At 38.3% G+C, this 23,919-nt stretch overlaps 1 protein-coding gene across 3 annotated transcripts in view; it reads right to left on the bottom strand.

Moving 5' to 3' along the window:
* The window catches only part of TMTC4 (transmembrane O-mannosyltransferase targeting cadherins 4), an 84,631-nt gene that overhangs the window by 19,545 nt on the left and 41,167 nt on the right, over nt 1–23,919 (bottom strand). For all 3 annotated transcript variants that reach the window (XM_045186681.3, XM_045186682.2, XM_024578824.3), the window contains 3 exons: nt 8,595–8,674; nt 8,316–8,423; nt 8,068–8,209 (listed from right to left, as the gene is read on the bottom strand). In XM_045186681.3, the coding sequence (XP_045042616.1) occupies nt 8,068–8,209; nt 8,316–8,423; nt 8,595–8,674 (330 nt within the window). The remainder of the gene's footprint in view (nt 1–8,067; nt 8,210–8,315; nt 8,424–8,594; nt 8,675–23,919) is intronic.

Below are 23,919 nucleotides of genomic sequence, written 5' to 3'. Positions count from 1 at the left end.
ATCATTGTCTTATGTACAATGTTTCTTGTATCTTGTACCTTCTTCAATAAATGTATCTACTTTTCATATTACATGGCTGGATACCTCTGGACAGATCTTATATACTGCAAAATGCTTACCACAGTAGGGATAGTTACCACCTCTCATCTTACATAGCTGCCATTTTCTGGTGTGTGGTTATTTTCTTTATGAAGAAAGTCAAGTGCTATAATGATTAAGCTGTGCATCTTCTGAGAAGCTTTTCAGAAACAGTGACGGAAACTATATCACCATCATTTATCAGTATATGTTTTCAGGTTTGAAGGTTATTGGACTTATTATAGAACTACTGCTAGAATATTTATGTGAACAAAGAAATAAACTACTAAAAAAAGAAAATTAGAGAAAATCTTTATATTCTGTTAATAACTAAAAAAAGAAAGTTATTATGAAATTATTTTCTACTTCCATCAAATAATCTCAAAACCATTTCAGATAAATCTCATGCCCTCCCAAGCTTTCTTTTGTGGGAAGAACAGCTATCCACAGGAATACCCTGGGGTATAGGGAGCTGTCCCTGGAGGAAGGAGAAGACAGAAGCTCAGAAATCACATTACGGAAATCCAAGATGGAAGCAGAGTAGGTGGAAGCTACACTCCCTTCTCCCAGGACCAAAGTGGAACTGCAACTAAAATATAATCAACCTGAATAACCAACTGAAGACTAGTTGAAAAGAAGTCTTATGACCAAGGATTTACAAAAGAAACCACATTGAGACTAGTAGGGAGGGCAGAGATGAGAAAAGGGCTGGCTCCACTCCCAAAGGTGTTGGCTGAGATTCTCAAAGGACATCTCAGATGTGAGGGTTTCCCCTGAGAAGCATGGGTGTCTCAAACCCAATCCAGGATCCCTAGCTCAGAGCACTAGAGCCAAGATGTGCCCAGATAACATTTGGCTATGAAAATCAGAAGGCATTCTCTCTGTCAGGGAGAGATGGAAGTTTGCTGGAGACACAGGCAACTTCTCAAAGGCCAATGCATAAAATCTCATTCTCAGCCAAACACCCTGGGCTCTGGTGGAGGAAGGGTGAAGCAGATTAGAGTCACATGAGAAAAGACTGGGTTTGTGGCTCTAAGGAGAGAGCTGAAGGGGCAGCCACCAGGATCCTTGTGATAAGTCACTCTCTCAAACTGCAGACGTCATCTTTCTTGGGTGGAGTACATCCCTCCATGTGGCATCAGAGAGGGGGTAAGCAATAGTTCCACCTAATGGATCCCTTTAGCCCCACCCTGCAGAGATTGGGCACTGCTGAGGAGTCAGTTGCCTACGTTGTGGGGGTAGAGGTCTGGGCATATTCAGGGGGTGTCAGTAACTGAGTTGTGTGGCTTTGGGGTGGAGGCCATTCCCCCCACTTTCCCATGAACCTGACTGGTGCCTCTGCCTCATGGAAGATCTGCTAGCCCCATTCTCCAGGCTCCAAGGGCCCTACCCTCCTGACTTCTAGTGGCTCCAGCCTGCCAAGGTCTGGGGAAAATCTGAGACAGACTGAGTTCTGTGGCTTGGGGGCCATTTTCACTTGCATGCCTGAGCAGTGCAGAGCTCTCCCTTCTCCTGGACAAATCTGTTTGGACCTGATAAACTCTCCTGGTCTCATCCTGGTGACTCCCTGAAATCCCACCCCACCACAAAGGTATGCAGACACCCAGCAGGTGGCAGCTAGACTTGGTATACCTTGGGACATTTACTGAGTGGCCTAAGACCCTGCATCAGCTCTGAGTTTGAACCTGTACCAATCTGGTGAACACCAATTGCCCCTACCTAGTGACTCATTGAGAACCTACCTCATGCAACTTGGGTATCACCAGAGGCTCTTTCAGTGACTTAGACTAACAGGCAGCTGACAGGAAGAGGCCGGAGGAGGTAGATCTCAGGGTGCCTTGGCATTTTTGCTGACCTGCCCCTGGGCTCAGTGCTTAGAAAAGCTAGTCAGGCCCAGCAGAGACAGCCACAAACTGTGGATCACTTTGTAGCTCCAAATAGGCTGCCCAGGGCCAGTCACAGGCAGTATCTGATAACGGACTGCACCAGAGTCCCACCCAAGAGGCCCCCAAACCAACACACACAATGGCCAGCTTCACACAACATCAGAGCAGGACCCAATTAGCTTCACAAGTGGCTTATCCCAAAGCAAATCTTGGCAGGCACCAGACTCTGCTGGGGTGAATTCCACTTCATATGGTCAGCACCTCCATAGCAGCTTGTACGCCAAGGTATAGGTTAATCCTCACTGTAAGCCAGCTGGAGGGTCAACCTCATGCACAAACAGGCCAATAGAAATGAAGACTCAATTACAACATGAGGGCCCACATAACCCACACAAGGGACATTCCTGGAGCACCCAACTCAGGCAATCAAGGAGACTGTACCACTGGTCCCAAAGGACACCTACCACATAAGGCCACCCAACCAAGACTGGAAATCATAGCACACCTACCTAATACATAGAAACAGGAAGAGACAGCCAAAATGGGGAGACAAAGAAATATGCCCCAAATGAAAGAAGAAATATCTAGAAAAAGGACTAAATGAAAGGGATGCAAGCAATTTACCAGACAGATAATAAAAAAAAAATGGCTATAAGAATGCTCAAGGAACTAAGAACTTCAACAAAGAAATAACAACCATAAAAGGACATAGAAACCATAAAAAGAATCAGTCAAAAATAAAGAACACAACATCTGAAATAAAGAACAGACTAGAAGGGATAGGTTGGACAAAGCAATGATTTGGAAGACAAAGTAGCAGAAAACACCCAATCAGAGCAGCAAAAACAAAAAAAGAGTTAAAGAAAAATGAGGATAGTTTAAGGGACCATTGGGACAACATGAAGTATAACAACATCTGCATCACAGGGGTACCAGAAAAAGAAGAGAGCAAGGGATCAAGGACCTATTTGAAAATAATGACTGAAAACTATCCTAACCTCATGAAGGAAAAAAGTACACAAGTCCAGGAAGTACAGAGAGTCCCAAAAAGATGAACCCAAAGAGGCCCAAACTAAGACACATCATAAGTAAAATGAAAAAGTTTAAAGACAAAGAGAGAATTTTAAATGTAGCCAGAGAAAGACAGTTTATTACCTACAAGGGAGTTCCCATAAGACTGTCAGCTAATTTCTCAAAAGAAACATTTCAGGTCAGAAGCTACTACCAAGAAATATTCAAAGTGATGAAAAGCAAAGACCTACAACTAAGACTACTTTACCCAGCAAGGCTTTCATTTAAAATTAAAGGAGAAATATAGAGTTTCTCAGACAGGAGAAAGCTAAAAAATTTCATTACCACCAAACCAGTATTACAGGAATGTTAAAGGGTCTTATTTAAAAAAGAAGAAGGAGAAGGAGAAGGGGAGGAGGAGGAGGGAGAAGGGGAGAAGGAGAAGAAAATACAGAGGAACATAATTAAAAGAATAAAATGTCAATAAATACATACCTGTCAATAATCACTTTATTTTCAGAGAGAAAAGAAGGGAGGGAGAAAGAGAGGGAGAGAAAACTGATGAATGAGAGAAACATTGATTGGCTGCCTCTTGCACACCCCCAACTGGGGACCTGAACTGAAACCCAGGCATGTACCCTAACTGGGAATTGAACTGGTAACCTTTCAGTTTGCAGGCTGATGATGCTCAATCCACTGAGCCACACTAGCCAAGACTCAATAATCACTTTAAATGTAAATGGCTTTCAAGCTCCAATCAAAAGATATATGGTAGCTGAATGGATAAGAAAACAAGACCCATATATATGTTGTCTACAAGAGATCCACCTCAGGATGAAAGTTACAAACTAAAAGTAAAGGGATCATAAAAGATTTCATGCAAATGGAAATAAAAAAATGCTGGGGTAGCCATACTAATATCTGACAACATAGACTTTAAAAACAAAGATTATATTTAAGAGACAAAGAAGGACACTATATAATGATAAACAGAACAATCCAACTAGAGGAGATAAGCCTTGTAAACATTTTTGCATTCAACATAGGAGCACCTAAATATGGAAAGCAAATCCTGATGAACATAAAGGGAGATATCAACAGTAATATAGTCATAGTAGGGGTTCTTAACACCCCATTGACATCAATGAATAGATCTTCCTGACAGAAAATCCACAAAAAAAGAGAGGCCTTAAATGACATCTAGATCAGATGGATTTAATTGGTATCAGAGCATTTCACCCCAAAGCAGCAGAATAGCAGAATATACATTCTTTTCAAGTGCACATGGAACTTCTTCTAGGATAAACCACATGTTAGGCCACAAAACAAGTCTCAATAAATTCAAGAAGACTGAAAACACATCAAGCATCTTTTCTGATCACAACGCTATGAAACTAGAAATCAATCACAAGAAAAAAACTGAAAAACACGCACAGTTATGGAAGATAGATAACATGTTACTAAACAATGAGTGGGTTAACAATGAGATCAAGGAAGAAATCAAAAGATATCTTGAAACAAATGAAAATGAGAATACACAAAACCTAAAATCTAATGGAAAAGCAATGCTAAGAGGGAAATTCACTGCATTACAGGCTGAGCACAAGAAACAAGAAAAATCTCAAATGATCAATCTAACTTTATTCTTAAAGGAACTAGAAAAAGCAAAGTAAACAAAACCCAAAGTGAGAAGACATGAAATAATAAAGATTAGAGTAGAAATAAACAAAATAGAGTCTAAAAAGACAATACAAGAGAGCAATGAAACCAAGAGTTATTTCTTTGAAACAATAAACAAGATTGACAAAGCTTTAATAAGACTCATGAAGAGAAAGAGAGAGAGAGGACACAAATAAATAAAATCAGAAATGAAAGAGGAAAAGTAACAACTGACACCAGAAAAATACAAAGGACTGCAAGAAAATAATATGAACAACTATATGACAACAAATTGGACAAGCTGGATGAAATGGATAAATTCCTAGGAACATACAATCTTCCAAAACTGAATCAGGAAGATTCAGAAAATCTGAATAGACAGGTTACAAGTAATAAAATTGAAGCAGTAATCAAAAAACTCCCAACAAACAAAAGTCCCGGACAGGATGGCTTCACAGGAAAATTTTACCGAACATTCAAGAACTCACTGCTATCCTTTCCCAGCTATTCAAAAAATTCAAGCAGAGGGAACATTCCCAAGCTCATTTTACAAGACCACCATATCATTTTAAAACTGCATAAAGATACTACAAAAAAAATTATAGGCCAATATCCTTGATGAACATAGATGCTAAAATTCTCAAGAAAATATTAGCAAACCGGATCTGGCTATACATTAAAAAGATAATACACCATGATCAAGTGAGATTAATTCCATGGATGCAAGGTTGGTATAACATCCACAAATCAATTAATGTGATTCACCACAGAAGCAAAAATGGAGGATTAAAATTACATGATCATATCAGTAGATGCAGAACAAGCATTTGATAAATTCCAGCACTGATTTATGATAAAACACTTAGCAAGGTGGGAATAGAGGCAACACACCTCAATGTAATAAAGGCCACATATGACAAACCCACAGCCAACATCATAGTCAATGGGCAAAAACTACTAGTGTTTCCCTTAAGAGTGGGGAGAAGACAGGGATGTCCACTTTTACCACTTTTACTCAAGATAGTACTGAAAGTCCTAATCACAATCATCTGATTAGAAGAAGAACTAAAAAGGCATCCAAATTGGAAAGGAGGAAGTAAAACTGTCATTATCTGCAGTGATATGATACTGTATACTGAGAGCCCTAAAGATTCCACCAAAAAAGTGCTAGAACTGATAAATGAATTCAGTAAAGTAGCAGCATACAAAATAAAAATCCAAGAATATGTGACATTTTTATACAACGATAATGAACTAGAGGAAAGGGAAACTATGAAAGCAATCTAGCAACTCTTTACAATTGCATCAAAAAAGAGTAATAAGAACACCTACAAATAAATTTATTCAAGGATATACAAGACCTGTACTCAGATAATTATTAAGACACTAAGATAGAAATTAGAATTAACATCAATAAAATGTCCATACTACCCAAAGCAATCTATAAATTGCTTTGTAATCAACACAATTCCTATCAAGATTCCAATGATGTGTTTCATAAAACTAGGACAAATATTTCAAAAATTTACATGGAACCACAAAGACCCCAAATAGCCACAGCAATCTTGAGCAAGAAGAACAAAGTTGGAGGAATCATGCTACCTGATATCAAACTATACTATAAGGCCATAGTAATCAAAATAGTATGGTACTAGCATAAAAACAGTCATATAGAACAATTAAACATTATAGAGCACCCAGAAATAAACCCATGCCTTTATAGTCAATTAATATTTGACAAAGGAGACAAAAACATACAAAGGGGTAAAGACAGCCTATTCAATAAACACTGTTGGGAAAATTGGACATATACATGCAAAAAATGAAAGTAGAGGACTTTCTTACACCATAGACAAGAATAAACTCAAAATGGATTAAAGACTTAAATGTTAGTCTAGAAACCATAAAAATCCTAGAAGAAAATGCAGGCAGTAAAATCTCAGACACTTCACATAGAAATATATTTTTCTGATCTATTGCCTCAGGCAAAGGAAACAAAAGAAAAAAAACAAGTAAGATTACATCAATCTAAAAAATTTTTGCACAACAAAGAAAACCATCAATAAAGTAAAAAGACAACCCACTGAATGGGAGAATATAGTCACCGATGACACATCTGATAATAAAAACTCAACACCAAAAAATATTCCAATTAAAAAATGGGACAAGGAACTCAATAGACACTTTTCCAAAGAGGAAATACAGATGACCAACAGATGCTCAGCATCACTAATTATCAGAAATACAAATTAAAACCACAATGAGATATCACCTTACACCAGTCATAATAGCTACCATCAATAAATCAACAAAGAAGTATTGGTGAATGTGGAGAAAAGGGAACCCTTGTGCATTGCTGGTATGAATGCAGACTGGTGCAGTGTCTGTGGAAAGCAGTATAGTTATCTCAAAATATTAAAAATGGAACTGCCTTACAATCCAGCAATTTCACTTCTGGGAATATATCCTAAGAAACTCGAAACACTAATTCGAAAGAATATATACACCCCTATGTCCTTTGCAGCATTATTTACAGTAACCAAGATTTGGAAGCAGCCCAAGTACCCATCAGTAGATCAGTGGATAAAAAAGCTGTGGCTCATTTACACAATGGAATACTATTCAGCCGTGAAAAAGAAAGGAACTCTTATCTTTTGGGACAGAATGAATGGACCTGGAGAGAGAGAGAGTATTATGCTACGTGAAATAAGCCAGTCAGAGGAAGACCAAGTACCACATTATTTCACTTATGTGTGGAATCTAACAAACAAAATAAATTAACAAAATAGAAACAGATTCATAGATACAGAGAACACAGTAACAGCTGTCAGAGGGGAGGGGGTTAGGGGGCTGAGTGAAAAAGGTGAGGGGATCTAAGCAAAGAAAGAAAACCTTCATAGACACAGACAACAGTATGGTGATTACCAGAGGAAAAGGGGGTGGGGGGAGATCTTCATTTGGGGTGGTGAACACACGATATAATATACAAATGATGTATTATAGAACTATACACTTGAAACCTATATAATTTTATTAACCAATGTCACCCTAATACACTCAATGAAAATTTTTTAAAAATCACACTATATTTTCTTTTTTTAAATTCTCAGTATTATTTGTGCTTTAAAAACAGAGAAACTGATATTTATCAGGAAGTTACCTGTTGGAGTGCTGTTTTTAGGGCACAATGGACTTTAAAAATTCCAATTTATTCCTTGGTTTGACCTATTGCCTTTGTGCTCTCTTAAGTTTGGCTAATTCATGTTAGGTGGCTTTCTAATTAGAGCTTAAAAAATTAAATATAAGGAAATCAAATAGCTACCTCCAAATGAAACCTAAGTGAAAGAACTTTATAAGATGGAAAATTCTAGTAACAGTGTTACTACCTGCCTTTTATTACAAATTCCATAGCCACAGGCCACCTTATACTTACTAAACGCCCAAGGTTGTAGTAGCAATCTGGGTATTTCCGTCTGTGTTTGATTGCTGTCCGGTAACTCCTCTCAGCAGCTTCAAACCGTTTTAGGCTGTTCTGCACTATGCCTAAATTCATCCATGCAGCAGCAAAGTCTGGCCTGGATGAGCATTTTAAAAATGTAAACAAGGAAAAGAAAGGCTTAGACCCCAAAAGGCAGGAGATCATTTCTTTGCCCCTAACATAATTAGAAAAACAATGCTTACTGTATTTGTACAGCCAAAGAGAGCAGCTCCTCTGCTTCCTGTAGCTCATTCCTTTCTTTTAAAATATTTCCAAGATTATTCATGGCATGAACATACTTGGGATTTAATCTGGAAGTGGGGAGAAATGCCAAGACACCTGTTGATGCCCAGTATTTTTTCACTAAATTCTCAGGAATTGGCAAAGATATCTTATAGTTGGGATCTTTAAAGGGACAGGTTTTGAACCCTGGAAATTTAAAACAAGCCATGTATATAAGTGAGACAAGATGCCTGCAGTACCTCACAGCTTCCCGGTAATAGCGGATGGCAGCTGTTTGATTGCCTTTATCAGCCAGGTTTTTGCCAACGTTGTAATGAACCTGAAAAAGAGATTAAAAAACTTAGTCATCAGCTGATGGACTTCTTTCTTTAGAGCTGGGATACCTATCATATCTTTTAACTGAAAACATAAGATAATGGTATTTCAAAGAAAAAACAACCCACCCACCAGGACTTTAGATAAAATCCTACAGATGCTAAGTCAGGGGCTTGCTTGTGCTTTAATCCCTCTAAGAAGAGTTGAAAAACGGGAGGTAACAAGCAGATGATACCACTAAAGTATAAGAGAAAGATATTTAACCAAAGAACTCACCAGAGAAAACTGGAAAATTAGGAAGCTGGGCTGGTTTTATGGCTAAACAAACCCTAGACTCCTCCTCCTCTCACATACCCATCCCCCATTAGGATGATCACCATTCTACTTTCTATGAATTTGACTATTCTAGGTACCTCATATAAGTGATATCACATAGTATTTGTGGGTTTTTTTTTCACACTAAAAGAGCTTTATTCATTTTAGCCCAGAATATATAAACTACATGTGGTTTATTATACAGTTATATATTATATATTAATATATATGTTTATACCAATTTATTTATTTTTTCTTAGTCTATCCTTTTTATTTTATTTTATTATTTTTTAATTAAACATTTTTTATTGTTGTTCAATTACAGTTGTCTGCATTATTTGTGTTCTTATGACTGACTATTTCACATAGCATGATGTCCTCAAGGTCCATCCATGTACTTGTCAGAATTTCCTTCCTTTTTAAAGGATGAATAATATTCCACTGTATATACACACCACATTTTCTTTATCCATTCATCTATTGAACACTTAGGTTGCTTTTATCTTTTGGCTACTGTGACTGATGCTGCTATGAGATTCTGCTTTCAATTTTTGACTCACAGATGGAAACCTTCTGGAAATTCTCAGGATATCTTAATGTGAGGGCACTAGGGTGGCCAACTTATTTTATATATATGTGTGTGTGTATGTGTGTGTGTGTATATATATATATATATATATAGTATGGGAAAAGTAGATTTCTGATTGTAAATATGCAAAACAGTTTATTGTTTTATAATTATATTATTTTCCATACAAAGATCTACTTAAATCTACTTTTGATCCACCCTGTATATTTCTGAAGAACTAAAATGGTTAATTTTATGCTATGATAATTTTACCTCAATTTTTTTAAAAGAGAATTTTTAATATTTCATGGTAAAGTGGACTAGAAGAAATAGGACTCACAGATGGAAACCTAACGGAAATTCTCAGAATATCTTAATATCAAGGCACTAGGGTAGCCAACTTATGGAATTTTCCCAAGAGTACATGGGCTCCAAATAAATTACATGGAAAGGAGCTGGGACCAAAACTAAGGCCAGGGAAGCAGAACTGCACGGACTCATGAGGACTATTATCAAATGTATTTACTGATCATCATAAGATCCTTTTGGAGGCTACAATGTAGGGTCAACAGCAATCTCAGATGATGCTATAGAAATTCATTCAATTAGGTGTATTAAATGATTAATAACAATAACAGAAACAACAGCAGTAGGCAGGTACTGAGAGAAGGCATGAGCCAGGTGCAGGGATCCTCACTGAACATGTAGAGTCTCTTCTCTTCACAGTATCCCTAACATGTAGCTGCTATCACCCTCCCTTCTCAGTTGAGGGACTGCTTAAGTGTTGTTAAACATCTTACCCAAGGTTCTGGTTCTAGATTTGAATACAGGACCCAAAGACTGTGTTCCTTCTTATTCTATCACAACTCATTTATTAGGGAGCTGGGTAAAGATGGAGCTGATTACTCAAGGCGATTTCTAGAGCCACTCATTTATACCGTCTATCTTTTCTTCAAGTAAAATAATGTTTCTTTTTGTGTGTTAAGGGCTGAATCATATCCCCTGCCCAAAATTCATATGTTGAAGCTCTAAACTCCAGCAGTTCAGAATGTAACTGTATTTGGGGATAGAGTCTTTAAAGAAGTCGTTAAGTTTGCCCTGGCTGGTGTGGCTCAGTGGATTGAGTGCTGGCCTGCGAACCAAAGGGTCTCTGGTTCGATTGCCAGTCAGGGCACATGCCCGGGTTGCAGGCCAGGTCAGGTCCCCAGTAGGGGGCACGTGAGAGGCAACCATACATTGATGTCTCCCTCTCAAGTCTTCCTCCCTTCCCCTCTGTCTAAAATAAGTAATAATAAAAAAAAGAAGTCATTAAGTTAAAATGAGGTTCCTAGGGTAGACCTTACCCCAACCTGTCTGGTGTCCTTACAAGAAGGGAAATTTGGACAAAGAGACATCAGGGATGCATGAACACAGGGAACAGGACATGTGAGGACACAGCAAAAAAAGGCGGCCATCTGCAAGCCAAGGAGAGAGGCCTTAGGAGAATTCAACCTGGCCAACACACTGATGTTGGATTTCTGGCCTCCAGAATGTGAGAAAATAAATTTCCATTGTTTAAGCCTGTGGTACTTTGTTATGGCAAACTAATATATCATGAAATACAATAATGGTTTAAACAGACTCAAGTAGCATCACATTCAAACACTTCCAAACCTCTTCTGAAAAGATGATCACATTCTGCATCATCAATCTTAACCTACAGTTAGAGCACATTTTCATAAATACTAATATTTCTGAAAGGGTAGGAAGCAGTGCGACATTCTTTAAACACATATGTGACAGATATTTGTTTTTTAACTGCCAATTTTAAAGCCCACACATTTATTTTTACCAAATCTAACAAAACAAATCACAAGCAGGGATACCATGAGTGACAGAAACGAGCACTGTTCCACAGCACACTGCATAATTTAAACTTCCTGAATCAAATTAGTGTCTGTTCGTAGGTATTATCATCTTCAAATCATAGCTTGGAGGCTAGTTAATGCTATGGTCAGACTCACGTTTTCAAAAGTATGCTCTAAATGGTTTGATTTTGTGCCTCCCTAAATTCTAGCCAGTAAGTGTTATTTCACCTTGGGTCCCACACACAAAAGAACCAAATCTGGAGAATCCAACATGACAATGTGCTTGTGGTCCCCAAAACACAAATATAGCTCTATGGCAAACACAACACTCCCCATCTCATCCGCCTCTGAGCTCCTGCTGCTTTCCTTTGTTATGGGAAAATTCTGTTTTCTCAATAAAAAACTGAAACAGGATTCAAGGCTCCTCTGCAGCATAGACAGTGTTTGGTTGGACACCTGGAATGCCAGAAACCAGAGGGAAGATACGGGGAGGGAAAAGGGGCACTCTGGAAAGTCAGACTGCAGTTACTTCAGTAAAACTCGTTAAAAATCTGATATGGCCCAAGAAGGCAAGCTGCTAACATTAGGAAATAGTAAACACTTTTGCCCAGAGGCCAGCCTTATCCTATGGGTTCTATGGAGGGAAGTATTTGAACAGAAAACAGCTGCCTAGATAACCCACTGAATACAAAACAAAACAAAATAACCCCGGCACAGTTTACTTAAAATAGTGTTTAAAGAATGAGTGATTTGTTTCCATAAAAAGTAAAAGGTGGAAAAAGGTCTATTTGTCCTTGAAATTTCCCCCTAAGCTTTGTGATTCATAGCTGAGGCAATGAAGCTGCAGAGAAGCCACAAATAAAACCAACCATTGCAACACAATGAAGTATAAATGTAATGGAAGTCAAAGCAGCAGTAATGGAAGGTACTTTAACACCAGCACTAAAACCAGTTCTGTTTCAAATATTCTGCCAACTGTTGATGTTAGACTTAAAATGTTTTAAGTACATAACTATTCTATAATCTATCCTTGGTCACTCCTTGAAGAAATATTTAATTGTGATATGATCCTTTTCATTATTAAAACAATTTAAAATTGTATCACAGAGTCAACACAAAGTGCCACATTCTTTAAAGCCTTACAAACTAAAAATGAGGACTTCTGGCCAAGATGGAGGCATAGGTAGACACACTGTACCTCCTTGCACAATCAAAAGATTGACAACAACAAATTTAAAAACAAAAAACAACCAGAACTGACAGAAAATCGAATTGTATGGAAGTGGGACAACCAAGGAGTTAAAGAAGAAACATTCATCCAGACCAGTAGGAGGGGCGGAGACAGGCAGCCAGGTGGAAAAGACTGGAGGCAAGGCAGTGGCTGGTGGCTGGCAGAGTGGATGGTCCCACATTCAAGTGCAGATAAACCAGGAGGAACAACTGGGGAGCCAGACAGACCTCACAACCCAGGGTTCCTGCACAGGGAAATAAAGCCTCAGACCTCTGATTGAAAACACTGGTGGGTGTTGGGGTGGTAGCAGGAGAAACTCCCAGCCTCACAGGAGAGTTTGTTGGAGAGACCAACAAGATCCTAGAACACACAAACCCACCCACCCAGGAATTAGCACCAGAAGGGTCCAATTTGATCGTGGGTAGCGGGGGAAGTGACTGAAAATTGGCAGAGAGTGGGACAAGCGACACTGTTCCCTCTTGGACCCCTCCCCCACATACAGCATCACAACACAGTGACCTGGGTTACCCTGCCCTGGTGAATACCTAAGGCTTCCCCCCTTACTACGTAACAGGCGCACTAAGATAAAAAAAAATGGCCCAAGTGAAAGAACAGATCAAAGCTCCAGAAAAAATACAACTAGGAGACGAAGAGATAGCCAACCTATCTGATGCACAGTTCAAAACACTGGTAATGAGGATGCTCACAGAATTGGTTGAATATGGTTGTAAGTTAGATGAAAAAATGAAGGCTATGCTAAGTGAAATAAAGGAAAATGTACAGGGAACCAACAGTGATGGGAACAGTTTGGACCAGAAGGAAGAAAGAAACATTCAACCAGAACAGAATGAAGAAACAAGAATTCAAAAAAATGAGGCGAGGCTTAGGAACCTCCAGGACATCTTTAAATGTTCCAACATCCAAATCATAGGGATGCCAGAAGGAGAAGAGGAAGAACAAGAAATTGAAAACTTATTTGAACAAATAATGAAGGAGAACTTCCCGATCTGGCAAAGGAAATAGACTTCTAAGGAGTCCAGGAAGCTCAGAGAGTCCCAAAGAAGTTGGACCCAAAGAGGAACACACCAAGGCACATCATAATTATATTAGCCAATATTAAACAGAAGGAGAGAATCTTAGAAGCAGCAAGATAAAAGGAGACAGTTACCTACAAAGGAGCACCCATAAGACTATCAGCTGATTTCTCAAAAGAAACTTCACAGGCAAGAAGGGGCTGGAAAGAAGTATTTGAAGTCATGAAAGGCAAGGACCTACATCCAAGATGCCTCTATCCAGCAAAGCTATCCTTTGGAATGGAAGGGCAGATGGAGTGCTTCCCAGATAAGGTCAAGTTCAAGGAGTTCATCATCACTAAGCCCTTATTATATGAAATATTAAGGAGACTTATCTAAGAAGAAGATAAAAAATATGAACAGTAAAATGACAACAAACTCAGTTATTAACAACCGAACCTAAAACAAAAAAGAAAACGAACTAAGCAAACAACTATAACAAGAACAGCATCACAGAAATGGAGATCTTTTTTCTTTTATTTTATTTTAGAGTCAATAATATTGTAATAACTACATATGGTGCCAGTTAGGTACTGGAAATATCAGGGGGATCACTTTGTAAAGTATATGATTGTCTAACCACTATGCTGTACACATAAAACTAATACAAAGTAATAGTATATGTAAACTGTAATTGAAAAAAATTTTTTAAAGAAATGTTTGCATACATATATATAAGTAAAATTAGTTTATATTTTTTTTCCTTTTTTATATTGGTCTTGGACAATATTAAAATCAAAGTCATGTCTATAAAATTAGGTAAGATTTCCCTCATTTTCAGTTGCTTAGAACAATTCATATAACAAAAGCCACTCCTTAAATATCTGATGAGATTCTCCTATAAAGATTTCTGTACCTAGCAATTTTTCTAAGAAAAGAAAGTAAAGACAATTTTATTACATTTCAATTTATAGTGGAAAGTTAAAAAAAAATAGTCTCCATTTTGCTCACACTGAATGGTATCGCTGAAAAACGTTCTTAGAAAGGATCATTTTGACTTCCAGTCAAGATGGAAGTATAGGTAGACATGCTTGACCTCCTTGCACAACCACAGAAAGAATTACAACTAAATTGCAAAACAAATAATACCCAGTACTGTCAAAAAATCAAACTGTATGGAAGTCTAACAACCAAGGATTTAAAGAAGCCATATTCATGCAGACAGGTGTCTTTTTTTTTTTTTAATTTTTATTCTTATTCGATTACAGTTGTATGCCTTTTCTCCCCATCCCTCCACCCCAAGAGACAGGTGTCTTTTACAAGGATTCAAAGCAGCTCTACCTAATACACAGAAATAAACACAGGGAAGCTGCCAAATTGCGGAGACAAAGAAATATGACCCAAACGAAAGAAAAGAATAGAATCCCAGAAAAAGAACTAAGTGATGGGGAGATAGCCAACTTACCGGATGCAGAGTTCAAAACACTGGTGATCAGGATGCTCAAATAACTCATTGACTGTGGCAACAACATAAAGGAAGAAATGAAGATTAAGTGAAATAATGAAAAATCTACAGGGAACCAACAGTGAAGAAAAGGAAGCCAGGATTCAAATCAATGATTTGGTACATAACGGAGAAATAAACATTCAACCAGAACAGAAAGAACAAGAATTCACAGAGAGAGGATGGTGGCGAAGTAGGTGGGAGCTGAGCCCACTTGCTCATACACCCAACTGGGACACTTAACCGATCTTCTGTTTTTTACTTTGAAAAACAAAGTAAATAGCCAAGAAATTCTTAGCTGATGTGAAGTTCGGAAGCCAAAGTATGCAGAAGATGCTTCAAAACGGGCAGTAAAGAGGTTTTATAGGTGGATGGGGAAAGTCCCAGGCGTGGTGCTAGAAACCAGGGCTGTGGTAGGGACAGCATCAGGGGAGAGCTGGGTCAGTGATAGCAGTCTAGTGGCTACCTCCCCTCCCAGGGCAGGGAAATCCCAGACCCATGTCAGGAGAGACTTGACTGAGCAAAGTCGCCTGGGGGAAAACAGGCAGCAAGCACACACTCAGCTGGAGGCACACCTAAGCTGGGGTGGCTATAGCCAGCCAGAACAGTGCCAGAGAGTTGGGGTGATCCTGATGGCACCTGGAGCTGGGACATGAGGTGGGGCATGACTGGCCGTGACTCAGACTCTGGACTTGCCAGAGAGCTGGTGTATGGAAAGCTGGGCAGTGGCTCAGAGTAGCAGTGGCTCCAAGAGACACTTTTTTCAAAAGGGGAACTGTGGCACACTGGGCAGGGACCTCGTATGAAAAGCTGCCAGGCCAATAAAGAAGGAGGATTGTAGGGTGATTTGCTCCCACTCAGTGCACCTCATGGATGGATCAAAGAGATGCAAAGCAAAGTGGTTTACTGGCACTAGCTTAGCACAACTGTACAGAGTAGAGAGCACAGGCGGCACGGTGCTCTGAGGGTGTGGGCTGGAAACTGGGTACCTGTGATTACTGAAGCCCAGGCTGAGCCCGCATCCTTGCCGAACATTTGGAAAGGGAAAACAGACCCCAACCCCCCACTGCATACAGGAACTGGGAAGACCTGCAAACAGGAAGCTTTAAAAAAAATTTATCTTATTTTATTTTTTTCAAGAGTAAGACAGTAAGACCTGGAGCTGAAAGAAAACCAGAGATGGATCCAGGAAGAAGTCAGAAGGTAAACACCAACAGCTGAGACAAATTTCACCTTGCTCTTCATCATAACTTGCATGTTTTTTTTAATTCCTCTTATTTTCATGCTTTTTAGTTTTTTTGTTTGTTTTTTCCCCTTTCATATTGCATTTTAGTTTTTCTTTTACTTCAATTGTATTTCAAATAAGTCACTATTCTTGGTCTTCTACTTTTTATTCTTTTTATTCAGATTATATATATATTTTTATGATATTATTGTTATTCCAAATCCCACACAGCACCCTTCCCTGGTCTTAATGCATTTCACCATCTTCCTGAGTTTATTACTGTTGTTGTTAACTTTATTTGCTCTCATACTACACCATGTTCCTGTCCCTTAACTCACTATTTCTTCTCCATCTAAACTCGCATAAGTGCTCTTCTTTCTTAAGTCAGCTCACGTTCTTTCTCCACTCTCATAAGAGTCTTATTTCTTTTCCTCCTTTTATAAACAGTGGATAGTTGGGTGAAATACCATGATTATTGATGTACTTCTCCAACAGAACTCCTATTTGTTCACTATTTGTTTGCACTTTACATCCCATAGAATACTCTTCCCCTGTCTTCTTATTCCATTTCTCCTTCCCCCTGCCTGTGATGAGTTGAGTAAGGACTTTTATTTCATTTTTTCCCCCTCTCCCAACCCAGGCTTTCCTCCTTACTCTTATTAGTTTGCTTCCCACATCCTCTTAAAATCATTTTTCTTTATGGTACATATCTCATTTCACTTTTTGCTTTTGTACAATATTCTTATTCTCATCCCACCTTTATTAAACTTCAGTCAGTTGTTGTTGCTATCCACCCTGATGTGGTTTTTCTGCAATTTTGATCACATTAGTCTAATACATTTTCAACTTTATGTCAAACCTCCTAGTATACTCTTCCCTATTCGTAGTCTATTGTTCCTATTGCCCATGTTTTACATGTATTTTAAATTTTGTTCTTTCCCTTTCTTCACTCAGATGCTATACCTGTTTTCTCAATTCTCCTCCCTTTACCACTCAATAACATTTTCCCCTTTTGTAGTCATCTCATATTCCCTTTGTCATAGCTTATACTATCCATAATCTCTCTTCACCTTTATTAATCTTTGTTCAATTGCAGTGGATATTGCTGATGTGGGAGGGGGTTCTTTTTGCTGGCATAGGTTCAGTTGTCTGGTAATACTGCTTTGTTAATGAACCCCTGCACAACAGCATACAAAACAAGATGGGAGTTGCGACTACCAGTAAGCCCCTGGAGGGGAGAACCCACCAACAAGTAAAACCCAAGTGCAACAAGAAAGCCCACACAAACAGAAGAAAGAGCAACCCTAGAGCATCCAGAGAAGGAGATCAAAGAGACTGCACCATTGAGTCCCACAGAACTCCTGCCACAGAAGTTCACCCCACAAATAAGAAAAGGCAGACTACCCTGAGACAAAGAAACAAACCAAAAGAGTAACCTAAAATGGGGAGACAAAGAAAGAACGCCCAATTGAAAGGAATGGAAGAATCCCCAGTAAAAGAGCTAAATGAGCAAGCAATCTATCAGACATAGAATTCAAAAAAATGGTTATAAGGATGCTCAAAGAACTCAGTGGGTGGGAACTACAACATCATGAAAAAGGAAACTAAAAACAAGAACCAGAAAGAAAGGAAGAATATAATATCTGAAATAAAAAAAAATACACTGGAAGGAATTACAAGCAGGCTGGATGAAGCAGAGAATTACTGAGCTGGAAGAGAAGGTAGAAAGCAATACCTAGTAAGGACAACAACATGAAAAAAGACTCAAAAAGTATGAGGATAGCTTAAGGGAACTTTAGGACAATATGTAACATAACAACATTCAAATCATAGGAATACCAGAAGGAGAAGAAATGGAGCAAGGGACAGAATATCTGTTTGCAAAAAATGACAGAGAACTTTCCTAACCTGGAGAGGGGAAAGCCATGCAAGTTCAAGAAGCAGAGAAGGTCCCAATTAAGATGACCCAAAGAGATCTACTCCAATCCATAATGAAAATGCCAAATTTTAAAGACAAAGAGAGAATATTAAAAGCAGCAAGAGAGAAAGAGCTAGTAACATACAAGGGAGCCCTGATAAGGCTAGCAGCTGATTTCTCAACAGAAACACTACAAGCCAGAAGGGAATGGCAAGAAATATTCCAAGTAATGAAAATCAAAGGTCTGCAACCAAGACTACTCTACCCAGCAAGACTGTCATTTAAAACAGAAGGCGAGCTCTGGCTGGTGTGCTTCAGTGGATTGAGTACGGGCTGAGAACCAAAGGGTCACCAGTTAGATTCCTAGTCAGGGCACATGCCTGGGTTGCAGGTTGGGTCCACAGTAGCGGGTTTGCAAGAGGCAACCACACATGGATAATTCTCTCTCTCTCTTTCTCCCTCCCTTCCCCTCTCTCTAAAAATAAATAAAGTCTTTACAAAAATAAAATTAAAAATAAATAAATAAATAAATAAATAAATAAAACATAAGGCAAAATAAGGAGTTTCCCAGACAAAAGAAGGTTAAAAGAATACTCCATGAAAACATGCTAAAGGGACTGCTCTAAGAAATGAAGGCATAGAGTGAGAGAGAGACAAACATAGGTACAAAAAGAAAAATGGGAATGCATAAGTACCTTTCAGTAGTAACCTTGTATGTAAGTGGATTAAATGCTCCAATCAAAAGACATACGGTAGCTGAATAGATAGGAAAACATGACCTGTGCATATACTGCCTACAAGAGACCCACCTCAGAACAAAAGACCTATACAGACTAAGAGTGAAAGGTTGGGAAAAAATATTCCAAGCAAATGGACAGGAAAAAAAAGTTGGTGTAGCAATACTCATATCAGACAAAACAAATTTCAAAACAAAGGCCATAAAAAGAGACAAAGAAGGCCATTTATAATTCTAAGGGGAAGAATCCATCAGGAAACTATGAACATTGTAAATATATGTGCACCCAATATAGGAACACCCAAATATATAAAGAAAATCTTGAAGAACATCAAGAAAGATATGGACAGCAACACTTATATTAGGGGATTTTAACACCCCACTGTCAACAACGGACAGATCTTCCAAACAAAGAATCAACAAGGACACTGTGGCACTGAACTACAGGCTAGATCAAATGTGCTTAACTGATACATACAGAACAACCTTTCATCCAAAGAAGCAAAATACACATTCTTTTCAAATGCACGTGGACTATTTTCAAAGACAGACCACATTATAGGACACAAAACAAGCCTCAACAAATTTAAATCATATCAAGTATTTTCTTGGATCCCAAGGGCTGGAAACTAGAAATGAACCTCAAGGAAAAAACTCAAAATCAGTCAAATACATGGAGACCGAATGACATGATATTAAACGATGAATGAGTTAATAATGAGATCAAGGAAGAAATCAAAAAAATTTCTGGACACAAATTAAAATGAACACACAACAACCCAAAACCTGTGGGACACAGCAAAGGCAGTCCTGAGAGGGAAGTTCACAGAAATACAGACTAACTAAAAAAGGCACAAAAATTTCAAATAAACAACCTAACCCTACATCTACAAAAACTAGAGCAACAACAACAAACAAAACCCAGAGCGAGTAGAAAGAAGGAAATAATTAAAATCAGAACAGAACTAAATGACATAGAGACTGAAATAACAATCCAAAGGGTCAATAAATTCAGGAGCTGGTTCTTTGAAAAGATAAAAAAAAATTGACAAGCCTTCAACCACACTCATCAAGAAAAAAAGGAAGAGGACCCAAACAAAAGAGGCAAAATTACAACTGATACCACAGGAATACAAAGGGTTGTATAAATTACCATGAACAGTTATATACCAAGAAATTTGAAAATCTGGGCAAAATGGACAAATTTCTAGAAACATATAATCCTCCAAAACTGAGTCAAGATGAAGCAAAAAGCCTGAAAGACCAATATCAGCTACTGAAATTGAAGCAGTAACAAAAAAACTCCTGACACACAAAAGCCCTGGATCAGACAGATGCACAGGAGAATTTTACCAAACATTTAGCAAACAGCTAACCCTGATTCTTCTTAAACTATTCCAAAAAATCCAAGAAGAGGGAAGACTCTCAAACTCTCTTTATGAGGCCAGTAATATCCTCATTCAAAAGCCAGATAAAGACACAACAAAAAAAGAATACTACAGGCCAATATCTCTGATGAACATAGATGCTCAATAACATATTGGCAAACTGGATCCAGCAATACATTAAAAAGATCATACACCATGATCAAATGGGATTCATCACAGGGATGCAAGGATGGTACAATACCTGTAAATCAACAAATGTAATACACCACATAAACAATACGAAAGACAGAAACCACAAGATCATATCAATAGATGCTGAAAAACCACCTGATAAAGTACAGCACCGATTCATGATATAAACACCCAGCAAAGTAGGAATAGAGAGAGCATACCTCAACATAATAAAGGCCATATATGAGAGACCTACAGCCAACATCATACTCAACAGGCAAAAACTAAAAGCTTTTCCACTAAGATCAGGAACAAGACAAGGGTGTCCACTTTCACCACTTCTATCAACATACTACTGGAAATTCTAGACATAGCAATCAGACGAGAAAAAGAAATAAAAAGCATCCAAATTGTAAAGGAGGAAGTAAAACTGTCATTGTTTGCAGATGACATAATAGTGTACATAGAAAACCCTATAGGCTCCACCAAAAAACTACTCGACCTAATGAATGAATGTGGCAAAAAGGTAGGATACAAAATCAACATTCAGAAATAGAAGGCATTTTTGTACAATAACAATAAAATATCAGAAACAGAAATTAGGAAAAAATCCCATTTACTACAGCAACAAGAAAAATAAAATCCTTAGGAATAAACTTAACTGAGGAAGTAAAAGACCTTAACTCAGAAAACAACAAAACACTGAAGAAAGAAATTAAGGAAGACACAAATAAATGGAAGCTTGTACCGTGTTCATGGACTGGAAGAATTAACATCATTTGTAGATTCAATGCAATCCTTATCAAAATACCAATGACATATTTCACAGATCTAGAACAAATATTTCAAAAATTTATATGGAGCCACAAATGACTCTGAATAGCCTCAGCAAATCTGAGAAAGAACAACAAAGTAAGAGGGATCACAATACCTGATACCAAACTACATTACAAGGCCACTGTAAACAAAACACCCTTGTACTGGCATAAGAATAGACACATAGAAAAATGGAGCAGAATAGAGAGCCCCAAAATAAACCCATGTCAATATGGTCTCTTAATATTTCACAAAAGGGGCAGGAACATAAAATGAAGTAAAAATTGCCTCTTCAACAAATGGTGTTGGGAGATCTGGACAAGTACATGCAAAAAAATGAAACTAGACCACCAACTTACACAGTGCACAACAATACTCAAGATGGATAAAAGACTTAGATATAAGTCCTGAAACCAGAAAAGTCCTAAAGGAAAACATAGGCAGGATAATTTCAGATATTCCACACAACAATATTTTCACCAATACATCCCCTACAGCAAGGGATATGAAAGAAAGAATAAACAAATGGACTACATCAAACTAAAAAGCTTCTGCATGGCTAAAGAAAACATCAACAAAATAGAAAGGGAACCAAGTGTATGGGAAAACATATTTGCCTGGGATAAAGGTTTGATGTCCAAAATATATAAAGAACTCACATGACTCCACACCAGGAAGGCAAGCAATCCAATTAAAAAATGGGCAAAGGAGCTGAACAGATACTTCTCCAAGGAGGACAGAGGACCCATAGATCTATGAAAAAATTCTCACCATCACTAGCCATTAGAGAGATGCAAATTAAAAACACAATGAGATACCACTTCACACCTGTCACAGTGGCCATCATAAACAAATCAACAAACACCAAGTGCTAGTGAGGAGGCAGAAAAAAGGGAACCCTAGTGCATGCACAGTTGGAAAAAATGCAGACTGATGCAGCCACTTTGGAAAATATTATGGAATTTCCTCAGAAAACTAAAAATGGAACTGTGTTTTGATCCAGCAATCCCAATGCTGGGACTATACCCTAAGAATCCTGGAACGGCAATTCAAAAGAATCCATACACCCCAATGTTCACAGCAGCATTCTTTACAATAGCCAAGAGCTGGAAACAGCCTAAGTGCCCATCAATAAATGAGTAGATCAAAAAACCATAGTACATTTACACAATGGAACACTACACAGCAGACAGAAGGAACTCCTACCCTTCGTGACAGCATGGATGGAACTGGAGAACATTAAGCTAAGTGAAATAAGCCAGGCACTGAAACACAAATACCATATGATCTCACCTATAAGTGGAACCTAATCAACAAAACAAACAAATGAGCAAAATAGTACCAGAGATTTGGAAATAAAGAACAAACAGACAGTGATCAGAGGGGAGGGAGTAAGGAGATAATGGGGGAAAGAAGGGGAAGGGGGAAACAAAGGAACATGAATAGAGGATTCATTGACAGGGACAATGGGGGGGATTGACTGTGGGAGTGGGTGGGGGTGATGCAGGGTTGAGCAATGGGGAAAAAGGCGGGACATCTATAAGTGAGCAATAACAAATTTTTTTAAAAAGAAGAAGAAACAAGAATTCAAAAAAACAAGGATAGTATAAGAAGACTCTGTGACATCTCCAAACATGCCAATATCTGAATCATAGGGATGCCAGAAGTAGAAGAGGAAGAGCGAGAAATTGAAAACTTATCTGAAAAAATAATGAATGAAAACTTCCCTAATTTGGCAAAGGAAAGAGACATACAAGTACAGGAAGCAAAGAGTCTCAAACGGGTTGGATCCGAAGAGGACCACACCAAGACACATCATAATTAAAATGCCAAAGTTTAAAGATAAAGAGAGAATCTTGAAAGCAGCAAGAGAAAACCAGAGAGTTACCTACAAAGGAGTTCCCATAAGACTATCAGCTGACTTCTCAAAAGAAACTTTGCGGGCAAGAAGGGACTGGCAAGAAGTATTCAAAGTGATGAAAACCAAGGACCTACAACCTAGATTACTCTATCCAGCAAAGCTATCATGTAGAATGGATAGACAGATAAAATGCTTCCCAGACCAGGTAAAGCTAAAGGAGTTCATCACCAAGCCATTATTACATGAAATGTTAAAGGAACTTATTTAAGAAAAGGAAGATCAAAACTATGAACATTAAAATGGTAAGAAATTTATAACCATCAACAACTGAATATTAAAAAAAAAAATTAAAAAGCAAATAACTAAGCAAACCACCAGAATAGGAACATAATGATAGGTATGGAGGTCACTTGGAGGGTTATCAGCTGGAAGGAGGAAGGTGACAAATGGGAGAAAAGGTGCAGCGATTAAAAAGCATAACTGGGAGGTACAAAATAGACAGGGGGAGGGTAAGAATAGTATAGGAAATGGAGAAGCCAAAAAACTTATGTGCACAACCCATGGACATGAACTAAGTGGGGGACTGCTGGAGGAAAGGAGGGGTACCAGGCAGAGGGGGCCAAAAGGGGAAAATTTGGGAGAAATGTAATAACATA

Source organism: Desmodus rotundus, chromosome 13 (assembly GCF_022682495.2).
Source record: "Desmodus rotundus isolate HL8 chromosome 13, HLdesRot8A.1, whole genome shotgun sequence".
Classification (NCBI taxonomy): domain Eukaryota; kingdom Metazoa; phylum Chordata; class Mammalia; order Chiroptera; family Phyllostomidae; genus Desmodus; species Desmodus rotundus.
The sequence above is the reverse complement of the archived record's forward strand: the minus strand, read 5'-3'. Positions and strand labels throughout refer to the sequence as shown.